The 22588-nt window shown below is 51.4% G+C and overlaps 1 protein-coding gene across 2 annotated transcripts; it reads right to left on the bottom strand.

Moving 5' to 3' along the window:
• Nucleotides 1-1836: 1836 nt before the first annotated feature.
• VPS33B (VPS33B late endosome and lysosome associated) lies at nt 1837-21618 on the bottom strand. 2 transcript variants are annotated; one of them, XM_032836958.1, is made up of 23 exons: nt 21168-21618; nt 17511-17591; nt 17098-17159; nt 16084-16133; nt 15821-15888; nt 11611-11656; nt 10507-10601; nt 10145-10249; nt 9446-9542; nt 9145-9222; nt 8869-8942; nt 8501-8587; nt 8226-8316; nt 7257-7331; nt 6936-7000; nt 6756-6810; nt 5473-5519; nt 4558-4690; nt 3664-3737; nt 2861-2962; nt 2609-2684; nt 2325-2441; nt 1837-2215 (listed from the first exon to the last, which is right to left on the bottom strand). In XM_032836958.1, exons 1-23 carry the CDS (start codon nt 21261-21263, stop codon nt 2136-2138), a joined length of 1854 nt encoding a protein of 617 aa, XP_032692849.1. In that variant the 5' UTR covers nt 21264-21618; the 3' UTR covers nt 1837-2135. The 2 variants fall into 2 exon arrangements, with proteins under 2 accessions (XP_032692849.1, XP_032692850.1); XM_032836959.1 differs by lacking the exons at nt 17098-17159; nt 17511-17591 and having other exon boundaries at nt 21168-21435.
• Nucleotides 21619-22588: the final 970 nt, after the last annotated feature.

The raw sequence follows: 22588 nt of genomic DNA, 5'->3' as shown, positions 1-22588 counted from the left end.
AAACCTTGTGATCTTCAGGCATGTTCCCAAGGCCAGCATCATAAGCACCCTGAGATAAGACAATTTTGCTATCATGTCCGTTGCGCTGTCGTTCTGAAGCCAATGAAGTCACAGAGATACCCACTCAGAGTATATACTCAACATGTATAACAGTGTGGAGTGTAAGTAGGACCCTGTTACAGGATTGGACGGCATTATTCTAGAACATAAGTGCAGTGTGTTGCCACGGTCTGTTCCCTTGGTCACAGAATCGTTGTCTGTCACATATTCTTTATGCAGACTGACACCCCTGTCAGTGGTGTCTTTGATCCTGCACACTAGCTTAACATAAAAATTGTAACAAATTCTAGCTGGATACCTGAGGTATACATTTTCCTTAGAATACGCACTGATAACAGCACTCCTTTATTAAAGAATTGTTTTGATGATCCAACAACACAGATTTGGATCTTCTAGTAAGTGGTAGATAGGAAGCAGAGGGATTGGAAGGGACAGTCTTGCAAAAACCCAGGCAAAAAATAGTCAGGATCTCTGGCATGGGGATGGTGAGGAGAGGATGAGCCAGAGGCATGTAGAAATAAGGGGTAGTGGAACCAGCTGAATGTGGGGGATAAAAGAAAACATCTGAGGTCAAGGTTATAATTTCTTTCATGCACAAGACTTGGGTAGATGATGAGGATGTCAATTACCAGAACACAGGAGGAGCAGATTGGGGGATTCAAAGTGAGGACAGGAAGTTCAGTTGGAGAGTTTATTTTAGACATGTCAAGTTTGAAGGGCCTGTGGAATAACCAAGTTGGAAATACCAGCGTGAAACTCAGCAGGAAGAGGAGAGCTTGAGATCTCAAGCTGACAACAAAGGACAGGGAGGGGACAGGCAGAGACAAGCAATCTTGTCTGGAAGCAGCTGACAACAAAGGACAGGGAGGGGACAGGCAGAGACAAGCAATCCAAGGAGACAGAAGCACAACCCAGGAGACCATAGAAGAACAACAAAAGAGTGTCATGGAAGCTGAGCAGAAGAAAGGAAAAGCAGTTGTCAGGACGGTCAAGTTAGAGGAGGACCAAAAAGAGACTGATGGATGTGGTTACAGTTCACAATTTTTAAAAGGTCAAGGGACAGAAAGGCCACCAAAATCAGCAACTGGGGGGGGGGCACTGGTGGCCTTTTTAGCAGCACTGTTAGCTGATGCCCGAGCCTGCTCTAACAGGACACAGTCCTTCATTCTGCAGTAAGAGACAACTGCTTAATACCAGAGTGCCTCCTGAAGTTAAAACAGTAACAAACTCATCTTTTCTAAAGTATAATGAATCACGAGAGGATCCTGGCTGGCTCAGTTGGTAGAGTGTATTACCACCGATCTCAGGGTCATGAGTTTCAGCCCCACATTGGGCAAAGGTTTACTTAAAAAAATGAAATATGATGGGGGTGCCTGGGTGGCTCCGTGGGTTAAAGCCTCTGCCTTTGGCTCAGGTCATGATCCCAGGGTCCTGGGATCGAGTCCTACATTCAGCTCTCTGCTCAGCAGGGAGCCTGCTTCCTCCTCTCTCTCTCTCTGTCTGCCTCTCTACGTGCTTGTGATCTCTGTCAAATAAATAAAATCTTTTTAATAAATAAAGTATGATAAACTGCAGAATTTTAGAACCAGAAGGGTGCTTGCCGATCATCTCTCTAACCCATCCCCCTCGTTTGACGGTTGAGGAAACTCTGATACAGGGCAAGTTTCAGGAGAGAAGCAGACCAGGCCCAGACCTACTGTAGAGTCCAGACCACAGAACCCATGAAGCCCCCTGTGCTTCGCTAAGAAGACGGAAGAGCGTGCTGAGAACTGAACGTGACACTAGAAAGTAGAGGTTTTATCGACAATGATACTCAGACAGGATTTAGCAAAAGATACCTCCTCCTCCTCTTGTCTTTTCAGCACAAGCTGCACTTCATACACAAAACAGAGACCTATCCTGGGGGCCAGAAGTGAGCGCTGTCCTCAGGTAACTTCTCTAAATCCGGAGTAAGTTCTGTACTCCCGGCTCTCAGGAGGGTAGCTGGTGGACACTTGGTTAGCAGCTGGGACCACATTCCTGCATCCCTTCGGGAAACGTGTCCAGGGAAGACGTCGACACCAGCAGGGACAACGTTAGGCTTTTACCTCACTCATGGCTTCCATAAGGCGAGCGCTGTTCGTGACTGCCGTCGTCAGAAAAATGAACCTGTACCCTGTGGGGTCAAATGCGCCAGCACACGGGACCAGGAGGAGATCAGAGGTCGAGAAGCCTTCTGGGCACCGGCCTCTGACCCACAGGTTCCCCTTTCTGTTTTCTCTTACCTTTCTCCCTGCCCAGGAACCGGAGGGCCGAGATCTCCGAGAACGTGCAACCACCCAAGAACACCACCATGATGAGGCGTGAAGACTCGCTGGAAGCCTTGTCCTCCTTGGTCACGTCTGCGGGGGTCGGGCCAGACCCAGCTCTTCCGTGGTGGCCAGCCCTGGGCGGCGCCCCCAGCAACACCCACCCCCACCCCCGCTGGCACCCCCAGCACCCCCTGCCCACCCCCCGTGGCACCGCCAAAAACCCCCCAACCCGCCCGCTGGGGCCCAGCGCGGCGCACCTGTGAAGGCCAACTCATTGCAGTTGAGCAGCCGCACAACTTCGTCCAGCCCCTGCCAGCTCCGCCGCTCCAGCACCTGGGAGGCACGAGCACGGGGTGCCAGTCTGAGACCCCACCCGGCTGAGGAAGAGCAGGTCACGGCAGCCAGACTGTCACGATCTCTTGTTAGTTACTGGGGTGGCTGGAGGTCGGGACAGGCCAGGGACCAAGAGAAGGCAGAGGGCGACACGTGAACGGGTCGCTTCCTCTCACCTGCTCGATGAGTCGGCAGCTCAGGGGCACGTAAGCGCCACTGAAGACATACGCCATATCCCGTGGCACTTTCAGATCATACTCGCCGTCCACGCGTGGGATCTAGAGGGCAAAGGGGGCTACGTGAGGCACGTGACAACTCATCTCTCCAGCCTCGTACTCGGTCAGAGAAAAGGACATTCCCCAAAGCAGGTTTATCTCAGCTAAAAGGAAAACTGGCAAAAGCCCTTAAAAAAAAAAAATCCATCACCAAAGATTAAAGCTTTTGTTCAGTACCCACTGATTCTCGTGAACGAGTTCCCCCGGCTCCCCACAAAGCGCTGGGAAGAACGATGCCCCGCTGCCGATCCCCCGGAGACGGGGACGTGTCTGTCACTGATGAGGCACTCAGCTTCCCCTCTGACATTCGTGGGCGCTTCTTCCGGTTTAATAAGTGAATGAATCTTTGTCTCTTGCCTCATTATTAAATTAAGCTCATGCTGGGGCGCCTGGGTGGCTCATGGGTTAAAGCCTCTGCCTTCGGCTCAGGTCATGATCCCACGGTCCTGGGATCAAGCCCCACATCTGGGATCAAGCCCCACATCGGGCTCTCTGCTCAGCAGGGAGCCTGCTTCCTCCTCTCTCTCTGCCTGCCTCTCTGCCTACCTGTGATCTCTGTCAAATAAACAAAAATCTTAAAAAAGAAAACAAAACAAAACAAAAAAAAAAACCCAAAAAACAAAAAACAAAGAGATGTTGGGGATTCAAAGCTCTCCACCAGGGACGGGACCCACGGCTTCCCCATCCATCCTGAATCGACGTACCAAATTCAGCTTCTTGCTGATGGCACGAAAATTGCTCCTCTTGGCCAGAGAACTGAAGGCATCAGTAATCTTTCCTGGGAAGGAAATCTGTGCTGGATTTCACTGAAGATCGACGGATTCGTGACCCTGCCCCGGGGGACACCACTCAGGAAATGTCAAATAGTAGGACCTCTCAGGTAGCAAGACCGCTCACGTCTCATGGCCCTCCTCAAAGCCGTTCACCTAAAATTCCCTGGAACTTGGGGCGCCTGGGTGGCTCAGTTGTTAAGCATCTACCTTCAGCTCAGGTCATGATCCCAGGATTCTGGGATCAAGCCCCGCATCGGGCTCCCTGTTTAGCGGGCAGCCTGCTTCTCCCTCTCCCACTCCCCTGCTTGTGTTCCCTCTCTCTTTCTCTGTCAAATAAATAAATACAATCTTTAAAATAAATAAAATAAAATTCCCTGGACCTGATCAAGATACTCGCCACCCTCTGCCCCGCCACAGTCTTCCTAGAGGGTACCAGCCATCCACTCCGTGCGACAGACAGAGCGACGCGAGCTCACTGAGGGGTGCAGGCCTTGGAGTCAGCCAACCTGGGCTCAGGTCTGACTGACTCACTGGGGGACCTTGAACACGTCCCTCAACCTCACTCAGCCTGTTTCCTTCTCTAGAAAATGGAGGCTATCAGCTTGTGTGCGTGACGATCAAGTAAGAAACCTGTATCTGCTGGTCTCAGCACATGGTAAGTTCAATAAAAGGGACGAGCCCCCGTCCACAGAAGTAGGAGCAACGCCAGAAGAGTGACCGATCATCCTCCTTCCCCAGCTCATTTGCTCCCACCCGGGGCGCTCGGACGGCTGCAAGGAGAGGGGACCCCGGCCAGGGAAGGGGCTCCCTGGGCTCCCTGCTCACCTGCGGCCTTGTCCGTCACCAGCTTGCTCACTTTACTCTCCACAGCTGTGAGCGTGTCCCCCGGGGCCTGCTCCGTGAGGAGCCCCGCTCGCCGCAGGTTCGAGAAGGTAAGCAGGTGCTCAGGGCCATAGCTCTGAAGAAAATGCAATTCCGCCATTTATCGAGCATCGGCCCCGCCAAGGTCTAAGACTGTCAGGTGACATGGAGGTGAGGGACAGAAGGGCTATGCATTCAGGGCCCTAAAGAAATAACCAGACACCAGGGGCACCTGGGTGGTTCAGAGGGTTAAGCCTCTGCCTTCGGCTCAGGTCATGATCTCAGGGTCCTGGGATCGAGCCCTGCATTGGGCTCTCTGCTTGGTGGGGAGCCTGCTTCCTCCTCTCTCTCTCTGCCTGCCTCTCTGCCTGCTCGTGATCTCTCTCTGTCAAATAAATAAATAAAATCTTTAAAAAAAAAAAAGAAAAGAAAAGAGAGAAATAACCAAATACCAAACAAAGGATGGGGGAAAAGCACGGAATGAAGAGAGGAGAAAGCCGCTGATGTAAGGGTGCTGGGGAGGGCTTCTCAGATGAGGTAAGACGAGAAGACCCAGAAGAAAAGCTGTATCACCCCCATATAAGATGCTAAAGAGAAGGAGCACTCCAGGGTGAGAACTCAGCACCCGGTCCACGGCTCAGTGGCCCCGGCTCTCCCAGCACTGGCCACCAGGCAGGGAGTCGAGGAGACAAGGGCAGTGGGAGGGTCTCTGCGTGCTGAGAGCCTGACTATCCTGAGATGCTCTAAGAGGGAGGCCAGACTGGGAACAAAATGGGGATGCAGGCAGGAAAGGGGCCATTTCTTCTGCCTCTTCCAGAAGTGTCTGATGATGACCTCCCTCCACCCAGTTCCCTCCAGAGCCCATTCTCCTGGCCTCACCTGCAGATACTGTGTTTTCAGAGATCGGTAATCCTTGGGAATCAAACCTGAGGGTCCAGAAGATAAGACAGGTTCACGCGAACACCAGCTGAGGTGTCCCGAAATCGACAGCCATACCCACCCACCCACCCTCTTATTCCCTAAACAACCTTTATCAGGAGGAAGGATTCAGTAAATGTTAACCTTGCATCCAGCCAGTTGATTCTAAACTGACTCCTAAACTTAAGCTTGCTTATCAGCGGGGATGGTGCGGGGACTGGGCAGGAGGAAGGGAAACGGACTTAGGAGCCTTCGTTCCTGGCTTGGGGCCAACACTCCTGCACCCTGCTTTACAAGCTACCGAGGAACAGGACAAGTGTTCGGATGAGGTCAGAAAGTGTGGTTTGAGGGGCGCCTGGGTGGCTCCGTGGGTTAAGCATCTGCCTTTGGCTCGGGTCATGATCTCGGGGTCCTGGGATCGAGCCCCGCATCGGGTTCTCTGCTCAGCGGGGAGCCTACTTCTCCCTCTCACTCTGCCTGCCTCTCTGCCTACTTGTGATCTCTCTCTCTCTCTCTGTCAAATAAATAAATAAATAAATAAAATCTTAAAAAAGAAAAAGAATAGAAAAGAAAGTGCAGTCTGAGGTGCCGTCCTCCAGTGAGGTACGAAGAATGGTCTTACAAGTCAGGGTTGTGAGCAAGTCATGGGGACGAACGGCACATGGGAGTACAGCTGACGGTATTGTACTGGCTGGCTGGTGGGGAGCCCAGCCCAATGTACACACCTGTCCCATCCCCATGCCATATAGCTGAAACTAATATGTACCATCATGTGTCAACTCTACTTCCAATTAAAAAAAAAGATTAAAGTGTTGCATGAACAAGTTAGAAGTTATGCCATAAGAGGTCACAGAATCTGAGCTTTTGTAAATGTTTTTGAAATTGTTTGGCTGTCCCCTTTTCCTGGACTGTCTCTTTATTATGAAAGCTCGTGGAAGGTAGCCGGCCAGACGGCAGAGAGAGAAATGCCACTCTGAGCTGTGCCCCATGGTCCTAAGATGTGACAGTGCTTGTTCCGGGGGGCCTGGGTGTGGTCCTGCTCAGGGTCGGGACACTAAATGACCCCGGGCCCCTGGAGATGTCTCACTCCGAACAAAGACTACTTTATCTTACAGGGGAAAGAATCTACGAAATTCCTGGGAAATGTTCTGTCTGCTGGGATATTTTCTGTGTCATTCACAGTGATGTCCTCCATCCCCAAGGCACAGTTTTTCAGTCTGGTGTCTTTGGTTGCAGGGGCTCACCGTTCTCAGTGATGGACAAAAGGCACATGAGGCGAAGGCTTTCTATAGGCGACACCTGCACGGGAAGAGAGTCCTGGAGAATTCAAGTTCCATGACACACGTTCTTCTCTCCTCTTCCTTCTGCTGGAGGCCAAGCCCGCTGTGATACAACTTTCCCAGCAACCCCGGCCACCTGCTCACCTGCCGGTCTATGTGTTCTTCGATGTAGCTGGTGCTCTCCCGGATGTTGAAGCCCTCCAGCAGCGCTGCGAGAAGCAGAGGAGAGCCTGTTACAGGGGGGGCCGCACAGCTGTTGCCATCTGTGCTCATGGGTGTCTGTCTCCCGATCTTTCTCCACCCTTTTGGGGGTGGGGGTAAGGGACCCCCTGGACTTCTAGCAGGAACCAGCATTCCACCCAGCCAGCATTAGCTGGAAAGAGCCAGAGAACATCTTTGCTGGGTGGGACGGTGCTGGGAGCAGGGGAAGCATCAGAAGGAGCCAAGCACGGCCCCCACCGTTACCATGTTCAGTCTTGATGAGCTCCTGGAAGTCCTGCTTGGTCTTCTTCTTCATGATGGATTCACAGGCCCCAATATCTGCAGACAGGACAAAAAGCAAGCTGACATATTCCCAGTTCAAAAAAGATATACCAGGGCGCCTGGGTGGCTCAGCAGGTTAAAGCCTCTGCCTTCGGCTCAGGTCATGATACCACGGTCCTGGGACTGAGCCCCGCATCGGGCTCTCTGCTCAGCAGGGAGCCTGCTTTCCCCACCTCTCTCTGCCTGCCTCTCTGCCTACTTGTGATCTCTGTCAAATAAATAAGTAAAATCTTTTAAAAAATTTTAATTAAAAATAAATAAATAAATAAATAAATAAAACGATATGCCTTGGGGTGTCTGGGTGGCTTAGTCAGTTAAGCGTCTGACTTTGGCTCGGATCATGATCCCAGGGTCCTGAGATAGAGCCCTACATCAGGCTCCCTGCCCAGCGGGAAGCCTGCTTCTCTCCCAGTCCCCCTGCTTGTGTTCCCTCTCTCACTGTGTGTCTCTCTCTGTCAAATAAATAAATCTTTTTAAAAAATTAAATAAATAAATAAATAAATAAATAAATAAGAGACTGCACCTTTATTGTCCAGAAGAATAAAATCTTTTTTTTTTTTTTAAAGATTTTTTCATTTATTTGACAGACAGAAAGAAAGAACATGAGTTGGGGGAGGAGCAGAGAGAGAGGGAGCACACTGCCCGCTGAGCAGGAAACCGCACGTGGGGTCAATCCCAGGACCCTGGGATCATGACCTGAGCTGAAAGCAGACCCTTAACTGAGGGGAGCCATGCAGGCACCCCGGAACAAAAATTTCTTAAGGCAAAATGCAGAAGTACATCTTTCCATTTTAAATAAAACAAGATCATTATTTCCTGGGGGAACACAGACTTCCCCCCAGGGCAGATCTCCTCTGTAGCAGCCCCTCGCCGCCCCTCCCCGAAACCTACGGACACTCAGCAGGCGGTGCTCCTGTTTCAGTCCCTTGAGCTCCTGGGACACGAAGTTCTTCATCTGCTTGATGTCCATGCCCCTCCGGCGCTGCGGGAAGTCTCCATAAGGTCAGCCTCTCCCGGCCTTCAGCCGTGAGCGGCCTCCACCCCCCGCCCCACCCCCAACTCCTAGAGAAAAGCCAGGGGCTGTCGTCAAATCAGAAGGGAGCCAAAGGGCAGCAGCCTTGGGAAACTGGGGACACAAAGAGAAGACCCCCGGCTTGGAGCCTCACATCATACTGAGCTTGCAAGTTCCGGGCCTTCTGGCTCAAAAAGCCGAAGACGTTGGAGAAGTGCTCGTTACGAATCTCATTAAACACCTGCAAGGGGAAGCAGACAGCGACGACTTACCAGAGAGAACGCTAACTAGTCCCCCCGCCCCCAGTAGTGTAATGGGGCACAAGAGGAGTGCCCGGCTGTTCCAGCAAAAGCACAGAGAGGGCCGCGCTGCTGTCACCAATGTCAAGCCCCAGCTATCATGCTCCGGGGTTCACTCTTACCTGGAGGGGGATCCCCCTCCCCCAGGCTCAGCCTCCCATCCCAGAGTCCGGCCCAGAGTGGCCCAAGGGCGATCCACCAGCCAGCACACCTGTACCCTCACCTTGTCCTCAGCATTGAGTAGAACCTTTAAGCTCCTGTCAGAGGATGTGACTTCTGGGCCAAAGTCGACACTCCCTTTGAGAGCAGAGGGAGCAGCTATGAGGACCTCCAGGGAGGGCTTCCCTCCCCTCCCCTTTCCTGAACTGCCACTCGGAGTCCCCCAAACTATCTGGAAGCCAGCAGTCTGCTCAGAGTCCGAGGCTCTCCCACAAGCCCTGCCCCCTGCGAGAGCCCCCCGGGAGCTGAGGACCCCCTGCCTTGCCAAAATGCCACTTACCACACTTGACACGGAAGGTGTCGTCCACCAGACCCTCGTAGACCACCTGGGAGCAGAGTGCCGTCACAAAGTCCACATCTGGAACCGAGATCCCCAGCCGTGAGGGTCCTCCCTGACCTACGTGGCTACCCAGGTCACTCAGCGTCAGCTCACGGGCCTCCCCAGGGCCCAAGGGCTGTGCTTCCCTGTCAACGCTGCCGTTCACAGCCCCGACCCAAGGATCCGAACTGGGCTGCCACGTGGGCTCGATCCCCACGTCTTTAAGGATCCAGAGACAACAGGAGCGCTGAGCATCCTTTACCTCTGTCTAGGAGGAAGACATGTCCAATCTCTGGCCTCCGGCCCTTGGTCTCGCCATCCTCCTCCTCCTCCAGTTTTCTCCACAGTTCATATGACATCTGCAGGGACCAAGATATTCTCAGTCTCGTGTCAGGTCCCTGCTGCAGCCCACCCCTACCGAAGCCACCTCTTTTCCACGTGACACCTCTCCTTGCCCCCGAGAGGGGAGCTAATTATTAACACCACTACCCACAGCACTCCCATCCGCGCCCACCCCTCCCAGCCTCTCCTTGCCGACGAAGGACTCTCTCTGCCCCCAAAGACAAGACTTAGGAGTGCTATCCCAGAGGCCCTGGCTCTTGCCTTTCTGTCTGTCACACAAGCCCTCCCCTCTGAGGAACTCTTCTGAACAATAAAAGCAAGCTAGGGGCGCCTGGGTGGCTCAGTGGGTTAAAGCCTCTGCCTTCGGCTCGGGTCTTGATCCTAGGGTCCTGGGATCGAGCCCCGCATCCAGCTCTCTGCTCATCGGGGAGCCTGCTTCTCCTCTCTCTCTGCCTGCCTCTCTGCCTACTTGTGATCTCTGTCTGTCAAATAAATAAATAAAATCTTTAAAAAAAAAAAAAAAAGGAAGCTAAAGAATATAGCTCTTATCACAGATGCCCCGCTGGGCAGAGGACGGATACAATACGGCCATCGGGACCACAGCACCGAGCATGCCCACCTTGGTGCAACGGCCAATTCCGTAGCAGTTGGGGAAAGGCCCGTAGAGGGTGCTGAGAAGGTGCAAGGCCTGTGCCACAGTGTTGATCCAGCGCTGATCTCCTTCCTGCAGGAACCACATGGGCCGCAGAGATACGGCTCAGCCCAACAGACACATCTGGAAGGGGGCAAGCCCAAGCAGCCCAGGGCGGGAAGGCCAGGCATGGGGACTGCCCGAAAGGAATTCAGCCAGTCAGTCTGCAAAACACTCTTCCTCATAATAAGTTATAGGACTTACAGGGGGGTAAGTCCATGTTTCTAGCCCACTGGACCCTACGTGTGTCCCCACCTGTCTATGCCAAGACTCAGGGACCCTTCACTTACCAGGAAGTAGTCCCTGAAAAATTCTGGGAGCTCCATGCTCAACAGATCCACGTCAAGAGGCAGCAAAGAAAAGGCCCACTCGTCACAGCTCACGTCTGCGGGAACAGAGCACATCAGCCTCCCCGCAGAAGGCGCCGGGCTCCACACTGAGAGAGAAGGTCCGCCATGGTGACACAGGAAGGTGACGCAGGCCTGCCACACGCCCAGCCCCAGAACACTCAAAGACAAGGGACAGTCTGTGCCCCAGAGGAGTTCACAGTCGGGAAACAAAAGAAGACGGGCACACCACAGCCTGTCACGCCATGTGAAGAGGCTCTTTTCACTCAAGGGCCGACCGGAAGTGCTGAGGAAGCATTTGCTGGTCGGCAAATACCGACAGAAAGCCACCGATGTGCGGGCACCAGGCCGCGCCCTGGGGGTGCGGGAGTGGAACGGACACGCTCCCCATCTTCTGCGAGAGAATGCCACTCTAGGGAGAGAGATGTCCACCAGACACAGCTCATTACAGCTGAGCCCCAAAGAAGAACAGCGATCCGGAAGCACAAACACCCCAGGGATCCAACCTCAGCTACGTGGGGCATATGAAAAGTAGAGGAATAAAGGAAAGACTTCCCTAAAGCAGCAACATTTACACTTAGAATTTGAGTAAGGTGGGGTATGAAAAAAAAAAAAAAAAAAGCTGAGGGTGGAGAATGTTCTAGGCCACAGGAAAAGCAAGTGAAAGAACCCATGGCTGGAGAGTGGAGAGTCAGGAGGGAGCTGTACAAGGTGAGGCTGAGGGGCCAGGCAAGGGCCAAGTGCAGAAGGCGACCGAAGATTCTGGCACCAGGGCGGGATCTGCAGCAGGGAGCACAGTGCTCAGGTCAGCGTGGCAGGCAGAATGGAGGGGGGAAGGCATACTTTTCCTCTGTGGAAGTCTCAGAAAGGGAGGAATGGCGGCACCTGGCACCCCCTTCAGCCTTTCCTTGAGGGCCCAGTCCTGCTCTCCGTGGTCAAGAACAGCCCCTCTGCCCAGGCCAACAGGCAGAGACGAGGGGCCCAATGTTATTTCCTTCCCTTCGTCCCGCATGTTCCCCGTCTCCACTCACAGCCGCCTCCTCTCACCTCCGTAGACTCCCTCTTCCTCCAGCACCATCTCACACGCGTGAAACTGGAAGACAAGAGGGAGGGGTTGGTGACCACCTTCTTCTCTGTTCTTTCCATCTGTCTGGTGTCCCTCCGCGGTCACTGCTGAGAACAGCACCTACTGAACCCAGTGACGACGACAAGGGAGCGGAGACTTTTAGGGACAATGGGAAGGACCACTGGGACCATCTAGCCCAGGGCTTTGTTTCCCTGCTTTATTTATGCATTAATCCATTGCTCTTTTCTCCCTGCGAGACTGGAAAGCTCCACAAAGGAGAAGGCATTTCAGCATCACTGAAGGCTGCGTCCCACAGACAGACGTGGAGGGAGGGCACAAGCGCACCTCAGAGACAGGGGAGGCGAGGCAGGTGGCCAGAAAAGAGTGGGGGTGCAGAGGGAGGCAAGGGTAGGGCATGCCCAAGGGACGCCTAGAATCACTGAGAGGTCCGGAGAGCCAGCCTGGGGGTCCCTGGCACAGGGTATTTAAAGTAGGTGGTTTGTCCAAGAGAAAAGAACACAGAGAGGGCGCCTGGGTGGCTCAGTGGGTTGAGGCCTCTGCCTTTGGCTCCGGTCATGATCTCAGGGTCTTGGGATCGAGCCCCGCATCGGGCTCACTGCTCAGTGGGCAGCCTGCTTCCCCCCACCGCCCCGCCTGCCTCTCTGCCTACTTGTGATCTCACTCTCTCTGTCAAATAAATAATATTAAAAAAAAACAAAACAAAACACAGAGGACACGAGCACTAAGGACAGGATTCTAGGGAACACCACAATTCAACGGGTGCACAGGGCAACACCTGACGAAGACGGAAAGATGACACGGAGGTGGAAACGGGGACTCAGCCCTTCAAAAGGCAGCAAAGGTCAGTGTCAGGAAGAATGCGCAACAGTGTCAAATGCCAGGGACATTAAGTAGGACAAGTAGGAACCAGGAGTTTGACAACCGAGCCCTGCGGGGGACTCAATTTAAAGGCGAAGGCAGCGGTGAGGATGCAGGAGGAGCGGCAGCAAGAACTCTGGACACAACAGAAGGGAGAGCCCCTGACCGCGAGAAGACATGAAGGGGAGAACTGCTTAGAAGGGGTAGACATGGGGCGCCCGGGTGGCTCAGTCGGCTAAGTGTCTGACTTTGGCTCAAGTCCTCATCCCAGGGTCCTGGGATTGAGTCCCACATCAGGCTCTCTGCTCAGTGGGGAGTCTGCTTCTGCTTCTCCCTCTCCCTCTGTCCCTGGCCCCTGCTCCTGCACTCTCTCTCAAATCAATAAAGAAATCTTTAAAAAAAAATTAAAAATTTTTAAAAAAGGAGAACTAGACATGGTTGAAGACAAAGCAAAGCGGTAGAGAAGGAACGCAGACATGGGGCCAGGGACACACGCAAACCGGTGGACCGGAAAGGGGAAGAGGCCGGGGTCACTTCCTCCTTTGAGCCAAGTGGGAAGAAGGCGAAATACTTGGAGGCAATGAGGAAGGAAGCAGGAGCACTCCCGTCTGGTAACGAGACAGTGACAACTGATGTGCATTAAACATCTGACACCTGCTGGGCGTCGCTGTTAGTATCTTGTAAGGATCACCTCCCGTGGTCCTCCTGATGACTCCTCGAGATGTGGAAGATTCATGCTTCGGGCTCCTGATTTCCTTTACACAGAAGAATCCGATTCATCCCTAACTCATTTCTTTTTTTCTCTCTCTTTTTTTAAGTGGGCTCTACTCCAGGCTCGAACTCACAAGCCTGAGATGAAGGGTCACGTGCTCTAGGTCAGCCAGGGGCCCTGTCCCTCACTCAGTTCTGTCAGTGAAACTAAAACTGTGCGCCCACTTTTAGTGCTAAATAAGGAATTCCGGAGCCCAGACTGTAAACTGCCAATCTCCATAATTAACAAAAGGAGTCTCAGGAAGACAGATTCCCTCTTCCCTAAATTACTGAGGGAGACTGTCTGTGATATAAAATTTGGTCAAAGAATCTAACTAGATAAGATGTGAGATAGAGAGAATTCATCAAAATATCAATTTTGTTATTCTGCATAATAGGGAGGCTTGTAGGATTATTTGAAACTGTTACCAACTTGTTCTATTCCCTATTTAAACAAATCTCTCCTTGGAAGTATAATTTGAAAAAAAGGGGTTTTATAAGACTCCAAAAATGAATTCATTGCCACAGTTCCCTTAATAACCTGTAAGTCCGACTCATCTTAATAATCTCTTGCCCTGGGGGGACACCTGGTTGGCTCCGACGGTTAAGCCTCTACCTTCTGCTTAGGTCATAATCCCAGGGTCCTGGGATTGAGCCCCATGCTGGGCTCCCTGCTCAGTGGGTAGCCTTTTTCCCCTCTCCCTTTGCCCCTACCCTGCTTGTGCTCTCTCCCTCTGTCTGTCTCTCTCAAATAAACAAATAAAATCTTGAAAAAATAAAAATAATAATTTCTTGCCTTGGTAATGACGTTGTACTTGATACACTTGTATTTCCCAACAGGAAAACTAGCCACAAGATTGTGCTATGAATCTTCCAATGATCTTCAAGAGAAGATCGCTAGCTCTTTCTTCTTATTCCTTTTATGTGATGAGAAAACAACGTAAGCCTATAATTTCACTAGGTTTCCTAACAAACACTGAAAGTCATGTAAAAGAGGGAACTCCTTGCCATTTGCCACCACATGGATGGAGCTAGAAAGTATAACACTAAGGGAAGTAAGTCAGAAAAAGACAAATACCACATGATTTCACTCATACGTGGAATTTAAGAAACAAAACAAATGTACCGAGAAAAAAAGGCAAACCAAAAGTCAGACTCTTGACTAGTTAACAAATCGATGGTCACCAGAGGGGCGGTGAGCGAGGGGATGGGAGGAATGGGGGCGGGGGATCGAGACTGCACTTACCGTGCTGACCACTGAATAATGCACTGAATCGCTGAATCCTATACTGTATTATATACGTCAAACTAACATAACGCTGTGTGTTAACTATACTGGAATTAAAATAGAAAGTAAAATAAAATGTTCAGCCCTGTTATGTTTAAAAACATAAAAGGTAAGTACTACTATCAACTCCATTTTACAGATGAGCAAGCTGAGACCCAGAGAGAGCAGTCACATAAGTCACGTAAGCTGTCCAAGATCCCGCAGGTAGCAAGCGCCAGAGCCAGGATTCACACACAGTTTGGCTTCAGTGTCTCAGATGGAGCTACTGCTTCTACCTTCTCTAGAGTTTTTTGGAGTAGACTGAAAAAAGAATCAATCCCCGTCCTTTGAACTTGAATTTCTATCTGCTCTCCATGCGGCGTGCACTCCCTGGGGCAGCTTTACGGGCGCTGGGCAGGCCGTGGGCGTAAGGCCGAGCGGGGTCACAGCTCTCACCTTGCTGACGTGGGGGTGAGAGCAGAGACTGATGCATCAGGGAACGGAGATGCCATGGTCACCGGACACTACAGCCTCGGAGCAAAAGTAGACAGAAGAGACCTGTAGCTCACGGCGTGACGGTGGGCTTCACTCCCCTCGGAGGCTCAAAGTTGGGGTCCAGTAAGATGGTCTCTCAGCTCCTTTTTTTTTCTTAAAGATTTTATTTATTTATTTGACAGAGACAGAGATCACAAACAGGCAGAGCGGCAGGCAAAGACAGAAGGAAGCAGGCTCCCTGCTGAGCAGGGATCCTGATTCAGGGCTCCATCCCAGGACCCTGAGATCATGACCTGGGCTAAAGGCAGACGCTTAACCCACTGAGCCACTCAGGTGCCCTCTCAGCTTCTTTCTTGTGTAAGAAAAGGCCTTTCCAGAGGACACTGCTATCGTTCTAGTCACCCAGGGGCAGCCGGCCACACGTCTTGCGTGAGCATGGAAGAGTACTGATTTATTGTACTGATTGTTAAAGAGATAAACGGACAGCAAATTTCTGAAACGCCATAACACAGTGCACGTCACTACACAAAAGTCTGAGTTAGAAGGGATACACAGCAGCTTCTGCTTCAAAAGAAGAAGTCAACACAGAGGCCACCTCTCACAGTTCCATGCTAACTGGCGCAGCTTGAAGACAGAGCCTCGGCTAAACCATCACGGCGGTGTTAATGACTAGACCATGACAGGTGATTTGTTCTGTCACACACAACTGGCTTTGGGGGAGACATAGCTATTGGCCCCCTGTCCCTTCCCAGCCTTCCGTCCTGATCGACCTTCTCCTCCTCCCACCAACCCACACTCACCTTCTGAGGGCTGAAGATCACTTTGTATTTTCGAGTTCGGCCAGCCAATTTGTCAGCATTGACAAGACCTACAGACAGAAGGAAAGCAGCCCAGAAAGCCACGGGCCATCTACTAGACGCAAAGCAAGGAAGCAGACATCCCCTCTGAGGGGTACAACCCATTCAGACCACCTCTTCTTATCAAAGGTCCTTACGGCCCGGGCCCTCCATCTTGGCCACCCTCCCCTGGGTCTTGGGTACCTGTGGCTTCATTGCATACTCACTGGCAACGTATCGCATGTTCTTGATGCGGGGCCGGACCAAGAAGCACAATCTGCGGGAGAGAGAGTTAAGGAAAAAAATACAAAAAAAACACCTCAGTGAAGGGGCACCTGGGTAGCTCAGTGGGTTAAGCCTCTGCCTTCGGCTCCGGTCATGATCCCAGGGTCCTGGGATCGAGCCCCGCATCGGGCTCTCTGCTCAGCAGGGAGCCTGCTTCCCCCTCCCTCTCTGCCTGCCTCTCTGCCTACTTGTGATCTCTGACTGTCAAATAAATAAATAAAATCTTTTTTTTTTTAAGATAAAATAAATAAGCTCCACACTGGGTATAGATATTACTTAAATAAATAAAACATTAAAGAAGAAGAAAAAGAAGAGGAGAAGGAGGAAGAGGAAGAAGAAAGAAAATAAAAAGAAAGTCTGTGTCGGGCAGAGGCTTGAGGGGACACGTGACAAACCGCGCTTGAAAGGCAGGGTGACCCTCGTTGCAGGCAGCCTTGGTATCTGCGATGAGCGATCTGGACTTTAGTCAGTAAGTAAGAGAAGCCCTGAAGGTTCTTGAGAAGAGCATAATAAAAATATTTTTCAAAGATTAATCAATCTGGGGCACCTGGTTGGCTCAGTCGTTAGGCGTCTGCCTTCGGCTCAGGTCATGATCCTGGGCTCCTGGGATCGAGCCCCCCATCGAGATTCCTGCTCAGCAGGAAGCCTGCTTCTCCCTCTCCCACTTCCCCTGCTTGTGTTCCCTCTCTCGCTGTGTCCCTGTCAAATAAATAAATAAAATCTTAAAAAAAAAAAAAAGCTTAATCAATCTGGCTAGAGATGGTAGACTGGGTTAGAGAGAGAAGAGGACAGGGGAGGGAGAAAGTGCAGAAGGGAGAACAGGTAAGAGGGCACAGCATAACCCAGGCTTGAACTTGCGAAAGTGCAGGGAGGTAAACCACATCACAAACATGACAGGAGGCAGAGGTGTGGGGACCCCTCCGGCTCAGAGCCCAGACGCTCTCCCAGACACTCACTGTTCACTGGAGCTGACGGCTGGCTTGTTCTCTACCTTATACAGCTTGTCGACTTCGTGCTGCTGCAGAGGGAACCCAACAAGACAATGCACGTTAAGTGCCTGGAAACCCAAAGCAGGACACAAAGAGGACTTCTGGAAGGGCTCCTCTTCGTGCTTCTTCTGGGAATCAAACTGCACCCCAACCACCATCTCGCTGAACTTCCCTCAAACCGTCAACAGGAAAATACCCCAAAACCAAACAATTCAAAACCAACCCAAACAATAGCACCGATCCCCCTTTGCCCACCCAGTTCAGCCACTGCATTTTCCCTGAAAGGGCAGCCGTTCATTAGTAATTTGCACTATTCATTAAGAGAAAAACTGCTTCATGAGAAGAGAGGGGCCCGAGTCCACTGGGAGAAAGGGTGGTACCTTCAGGATAGAGACGTTGGCGATCCGATCCAAGGGGCTCATGAGATCGGCCTCAATGAACAAGTCCTTTTTTCCTGGAAGCTGAAGAACACGGTACCTTGGGTCATTCACAGGTGACACACGCTCCCTTAGCTGAGAGCTCGTCTAGCCATCCACTTAGCAAGAGCAGACTCAGCCGGAAGTGCACTGGGCATCATACCATCTACCCCAGCGTCTCATTTATCAACTGTATCCACAGCGGTCCTTTCTTCAAATATTTGCCTAGTTTGTCTTACTATTTTCTGGACCAGTGGAAAGCTATTTCACCTTCTTGAAGGTTAAGTCCTCCTCACTTGACCCTCCTGCTTGCCCGTGACCTCATTCGGCATCACTGCCCTGTTCTCCACTCTGCCTCCCAATAACCCCGATCGCCCACTGAACAGAGCCAAACCAAAGCCCCACTTAGTATCCGGTAACCCCTCAACTAACTGCTGTCTCTTTTCAAGTATGTTTTTTCTTCTACTTGCAAAAATAACCCACATTCAATGCAGAAAGCTGAGCCCAGAACAGTCGGATCCCACCTACCCACTCTCCCTTCCAAATCCCTGCCATCTGATTCCTGCATCCCGTCGGATGCTGCTGTCTCGTGTGTCCAGGGGAAGGAGGGGTCCCACTGAGTGGCAGGGAGAGGGAAGTCATCAGAAGTTTTGCTCTGTCCTAGGCCTCGACAGGGGGGTCGGGTGTCGGCAGGGATAGAAGATGGCAATCCAGCAAAGGCTGGGGCAAGAGAGCAGGCTGGATGGTAAGGACAGAACAAGCAGTTTGGTTCGGCTGATGCATAAGATAAGTGCAGGACAGTGGCATGGAGGATTTTGCCCCCCCCCCACCGCCCCGGGGGAACATCTGGCAGCATCTGGCAACATTTTTGGTTATCGGACTGGGGGCAAGGGGTTTGACTGCCATCTACTGGGTAGAGGTTAGAAATGCAGCGAAATATCCTGCAAGGCAGGGACAGTCCCACAGCAAAGCATCAACGGACCCCAAATGTCAAGGGACCCAAGGCAGGAAAATCTTGATGTAGGGGAATAAATGGTGGGATACAGGATTGAAACAGTCGACCGGAACTGGAGCGTGGAGCACCCCAACATCGGGTCACGGAGTCTGGAGTCGATCCTCTATGAACAAGGGAACAGAAAGCTTTTGTGCCTTGAAGCATCCACTCAGCTGGAAACTCCAGTTGGGTAACTGGGCACGCACTGTGGGTACAGTGGATTGGAGGCATGAGAAACTGGGGCAGGGAGTCCACTTCTGTGGTTAATGCAACAGTCCAAGCAGCCCAAGCATGAAGCAAAGAACGAGGACCCGACTGAAGGTGGTGGTGCCGAGAACAAAAATGCATTAAGGATACACGGGATGTGTGAGAGAATGTTTTAAATGATTGAAAGAAATTGACAGTGTTAACAGCGCTTGCACCTGTTTGTTGGAGGTGAATTTTTTTCTCTACTTTCCCTTATCTTCTACCATCTCTATAATGCTGTTATAATCTCTAAAGTCGGGGGCTGGAGCCGGAACAGCAGCGCTCGTTCAAGAAGAATTTAGTCAGAAGAGGTCAGTTTGGGGGCGCCTGGGTGGCTCAGTGGGTTAAAACCTCTGCCTTCAGCTCAGTCATGATCCCAGGTCCTGGGTTCTGGGATAGAGCCTCACATCAGGCTCTCTGCTCTGCAGGGAGCCTGCTTCCCCGTCTCTCTCTACCTGCCCTCTGCCTACTTGTGATCTGGCTCTCTCTCTCTGTCAAATAAATAAATAAAAATCTTAAAAAAAAAAAAAGAAGAAAGAAAGAAAAAGTCAGTTTGAAGAGCAAATTATTACAGGAATCCTGCACCAGCCACAGCGAGTCAGCCTTGGGGGCAGCCCCTCCTGAGCTCCAGGTTCAAGTGCCTACCCTTGGCCTCATTTACTCTTTTCATGGGCTTCTCACCCATAAGAGGCTTTAACCAGCGTCTCTTTTCAATTCCTCACTCATCTCAGCATCTTTCACTTGCCAATCGCTGTGCTACCACTGCGGGGCATAGAGATGAGATATAAAATTTGGTCCTAGATCCCCTGAGGTTCTCTGAGGTTCTTTCAAGCCCCCATCCTCATCCCAACTGCAGCTCCATGTTTCTGTCTGCTGGATGTTACAGGAGTGATTTCCTCCTCAGGGGCGCCTGGGTGGCTCAGTCGGTTAAGCAGCTGCCTTCGCCTCAGGTCATGATCCCAGAGTCCTAGGATCGAGTCCCGCATCGGGCTCCTTGCTCCCTCTGCCTCTGCCTGCCGCTTTGCCTGCCTGTACATAAATACATAAATACATAAAATCTTAAAAAAAAAACCAAAAAAGTGATTTCCTCCTCGCGTCTTCACTTCACCCTTTCAAACCCAAACTAATCAGCCCCTTCCTCTAATTCTTTTTTTTCCTTCAATTCAGTGTTCATATGAAAAATATTTATTACACACATGCCATGTGCCTGGCCCTACGCCAGGTACGCCCTGCGTACACAGTGCTGAACATAACAGACATGTTCCCTGTCCTCGGGGACCTTCTAAACTAGCAGGGATCGTGGACATTAAGCAAGTCAGTATACACACAACACGTTACAACTACAGCAACAGCATTGTTTTCCTATTAACACAAGATAAAAACCTCAAACCCAGCTCTGCTTCTCTCTCTACAATCAGTAAATCTTCGAGTCTTCTTTCACTACGACTTCCCTTCGTTCCCACTGTCACTAATTTTGCCTGATCTGTGGTACCCTAACTAGCATGCTTAATCCCCATTTACCCCACTCCACACATGGCTATCAGAATCATATTCATTTTTCTTTAAAGATTTTATTTATTTACTTGAAAGAGAGTTCAAGCCAGGGCAAGGAGCAGAGGGAGAGGGAGAAGCAGGTTTCCCACTGAGCAGGGAGCCCAACTCAGGGCTCCATCCCAGGACTTCAGGATCATGACCTGAGCTGAAGGTAGCAGCTTAACTGACTGAGCCACTGAGGCGCCCCCAGAATCATCTTCAAGTATTGCTTCACCCCTTAAGTGGGGAAAGAAAATCTTCAGTGGCTGCCTAATGCCTACTGCTTAACTTCTGATTGCTGTCTTCCCTGGATGTGCCTTCTCCTTCCCTGGTTCCTCAACTTTGCTTCTACCAACCAGTCCACCTGCCTGCTCCATCTCCAAGGAAAATACGCTGATTCTTTCACAACCAGCTCCTTAAAATTCCTAGATCACTCCAGCTAGAAATGACTGCTTATTCTAAATGCTTCCAGTGCCCTATCACCCATGTACCACACGATACTCTGTGTGGGGTAATCTGTGTTTCAGAGGCTCCTACTGGAGCAGATCCTTAAGGACAATGATGTCTTAACCATCTTTCCATCCCCAGTGATGCGGGGCACGACTGGTGTCTCCCTTGCCTGTACCAAAAAGAAGTGACTTCCTTAACTCTCTGCCAGGTCCCAAGCAGCTCTTACTGTCCTCTGGTTTTCCTTCCTAAATGCTTCCTTTTGGACCTGCCCCAGAAGCTCCAAGGACAATACCAAGGGCCTGGAACAAGATCAAGGGGACTCCGCAAGGAAGAACTATGCGTCCAGTGAGTGCTAAACTGTAGGTGCAGAAAAAGCCCCAGGCGTGGCGGGCACTGACCTGCTCCAGCAGATAGATGAGCTGGTCCCGAGCCAGCCTCTTGAGCATGGAGAAGTCAGGCAGCTCTGGGGCGTCCGGCCGATGGGGGAAAGCCATGGCAGCGGGCACCGGAGCAGCGGGGTGGAAGAAGGGCGACGCCCTTCGCTCAGAGAAGGTCGGCAGGAGCCCGGGGTAAGCGCAGGGCGGCGCTCCTGCAGGCCTGGGCACGGTTCGAAAGAGCCCCCGAAGGGGCCCTCGCACCTGCGCGCGAATGAATGGCCACCTCTCGGTCAGGCAGCCGCGGCCTCGGAGGACCTTCGTCCAGATCAGCAGCCGCGGGACCGACCCGCCCCTCCCTGGTCCACTCCTCTAGCAGCCAGAATCCCTGTCTACACCCACAGATTTCGCGGCGTGCAGATAAAACCCCACCTCCTGCCGGAGAGACAAGCGACTTCCTAGAGCTCCCGGAAGTCCCGTGCGCTCGACCCGCGCTCAGCCTGCCGGGACGGGGACGGCGCCCGGGAAGGGACCTTTGAAAAGGCAGGCAATGGGTCAGCGTTCTAGTTTCCTACCTGGGCGGTGTGGAGCGGTCCCATCATCGCTAATCTTTAAGCGTACACCCAATTCTCCTAGCTCGCGAGGGTTGGGCACTTCTGCTACATTTTCAGAACTTCGTAAAATGGGCGAGACCCACTCGGGATCCGGAGGGCACTGATCCCTGGGGATCTTGGCTGTCAGTCAAAGCTACCCCCACAGATTTAGCTGCCTTGCAGGAGGCAAGACGCGGAGGGATGGGACACGGGGGGGTGGGGGGAGAAGGGGAAGGCGTGAAGATCCAGTGGAAGCTAAGCCCCGCCAGCTATCACCTTTGGATTCAGGAGTTTTGACTCAATATCGTTCGTGAGGAAATGGACGACCTGTGGCATTTTCATGTAATAAAAATAACTGAATACATGAAAGAACCCAGATACAGAGCGGCATCTTTATGATGCCATTTAGATACGGTTCTAGAACAGGGAAAACTAATCGGTGGTGGAAAAAAACATTTCAGGAAGTGATTGACTTTGGGGTTAAGAATTGACTGGGAAAAGAAACTAGGCAATTTTTAGGGCTGATGGTAATGATCTAGATTCACCTTGTTGTTTGTTTGTTTTTGTTTTTGTTTTTTAAGCCATTATAAGGGATAGATCCGCTGACAATACCTAAACTCACTAATCCATACTAACATCACATCGTCTTCTCCTTGTGAGATGTATAGGAAGTACGAAGCTTCACTGATTGTCAAAAATTGAACCAGAGCAAATAAAAAGATGTAAATACCAGTTGATAGGAAATATGGAGGGTAGTAGGAACATGACAATAAATAAACATCACAGGGATGAAATCTGCTATATCCAAAATACAGGAAATAGGGATACCCGGATGGCTCAGTCGGTTAGCAT

The sequence above is a fragment of the Lontra canadensis genome, unplaced genomic scaffold, assembly GCF_010015895.1.
Source record: "Lontra canadensis isolate GAN:19392208 unplaced genomic scaffold, GSC_riverotter_1.0 scaffold94, whole genome shotgun sequence".
Classification (NCBI taxonomy): Eukaryota; Metazoa; Chordata; class Mammalia; order Carnivora; family Mustelidae; genus Lontra; species Lontra canadensis.
The sequence above is the reverse complement of the archived record's forward strand: the minus strand, read 5'-3'. Positions and strand labels throughout refer to the sequence as shown.

Excerpts from the sequence above, each read along its gene's own strand:
- VPS33B (XM_032836958.1), bottom strand. The coding sequence starts at position 21,263 with ATGGCTTTCCCCCATCGGCCGGACGCCCCAGAGCTGCCTGACTTCTCC. Across the intron at positions 7,332-8,225 it reads GCACCGCCTGCTGAGTGTCC|ATATTGGGGCCTGTGAATCC; the intron begins GTAGGTTTCGGG and ends TCCTGTCTGCAG. Across the intron at positions 2,216-2,324 it reads GTTCCTGGGCAGGGAGAAAG|GGTACAGGTTCATTTTTCTG; the intron begins GTAAGAGAAAAC and ends TTGACCCCACAG.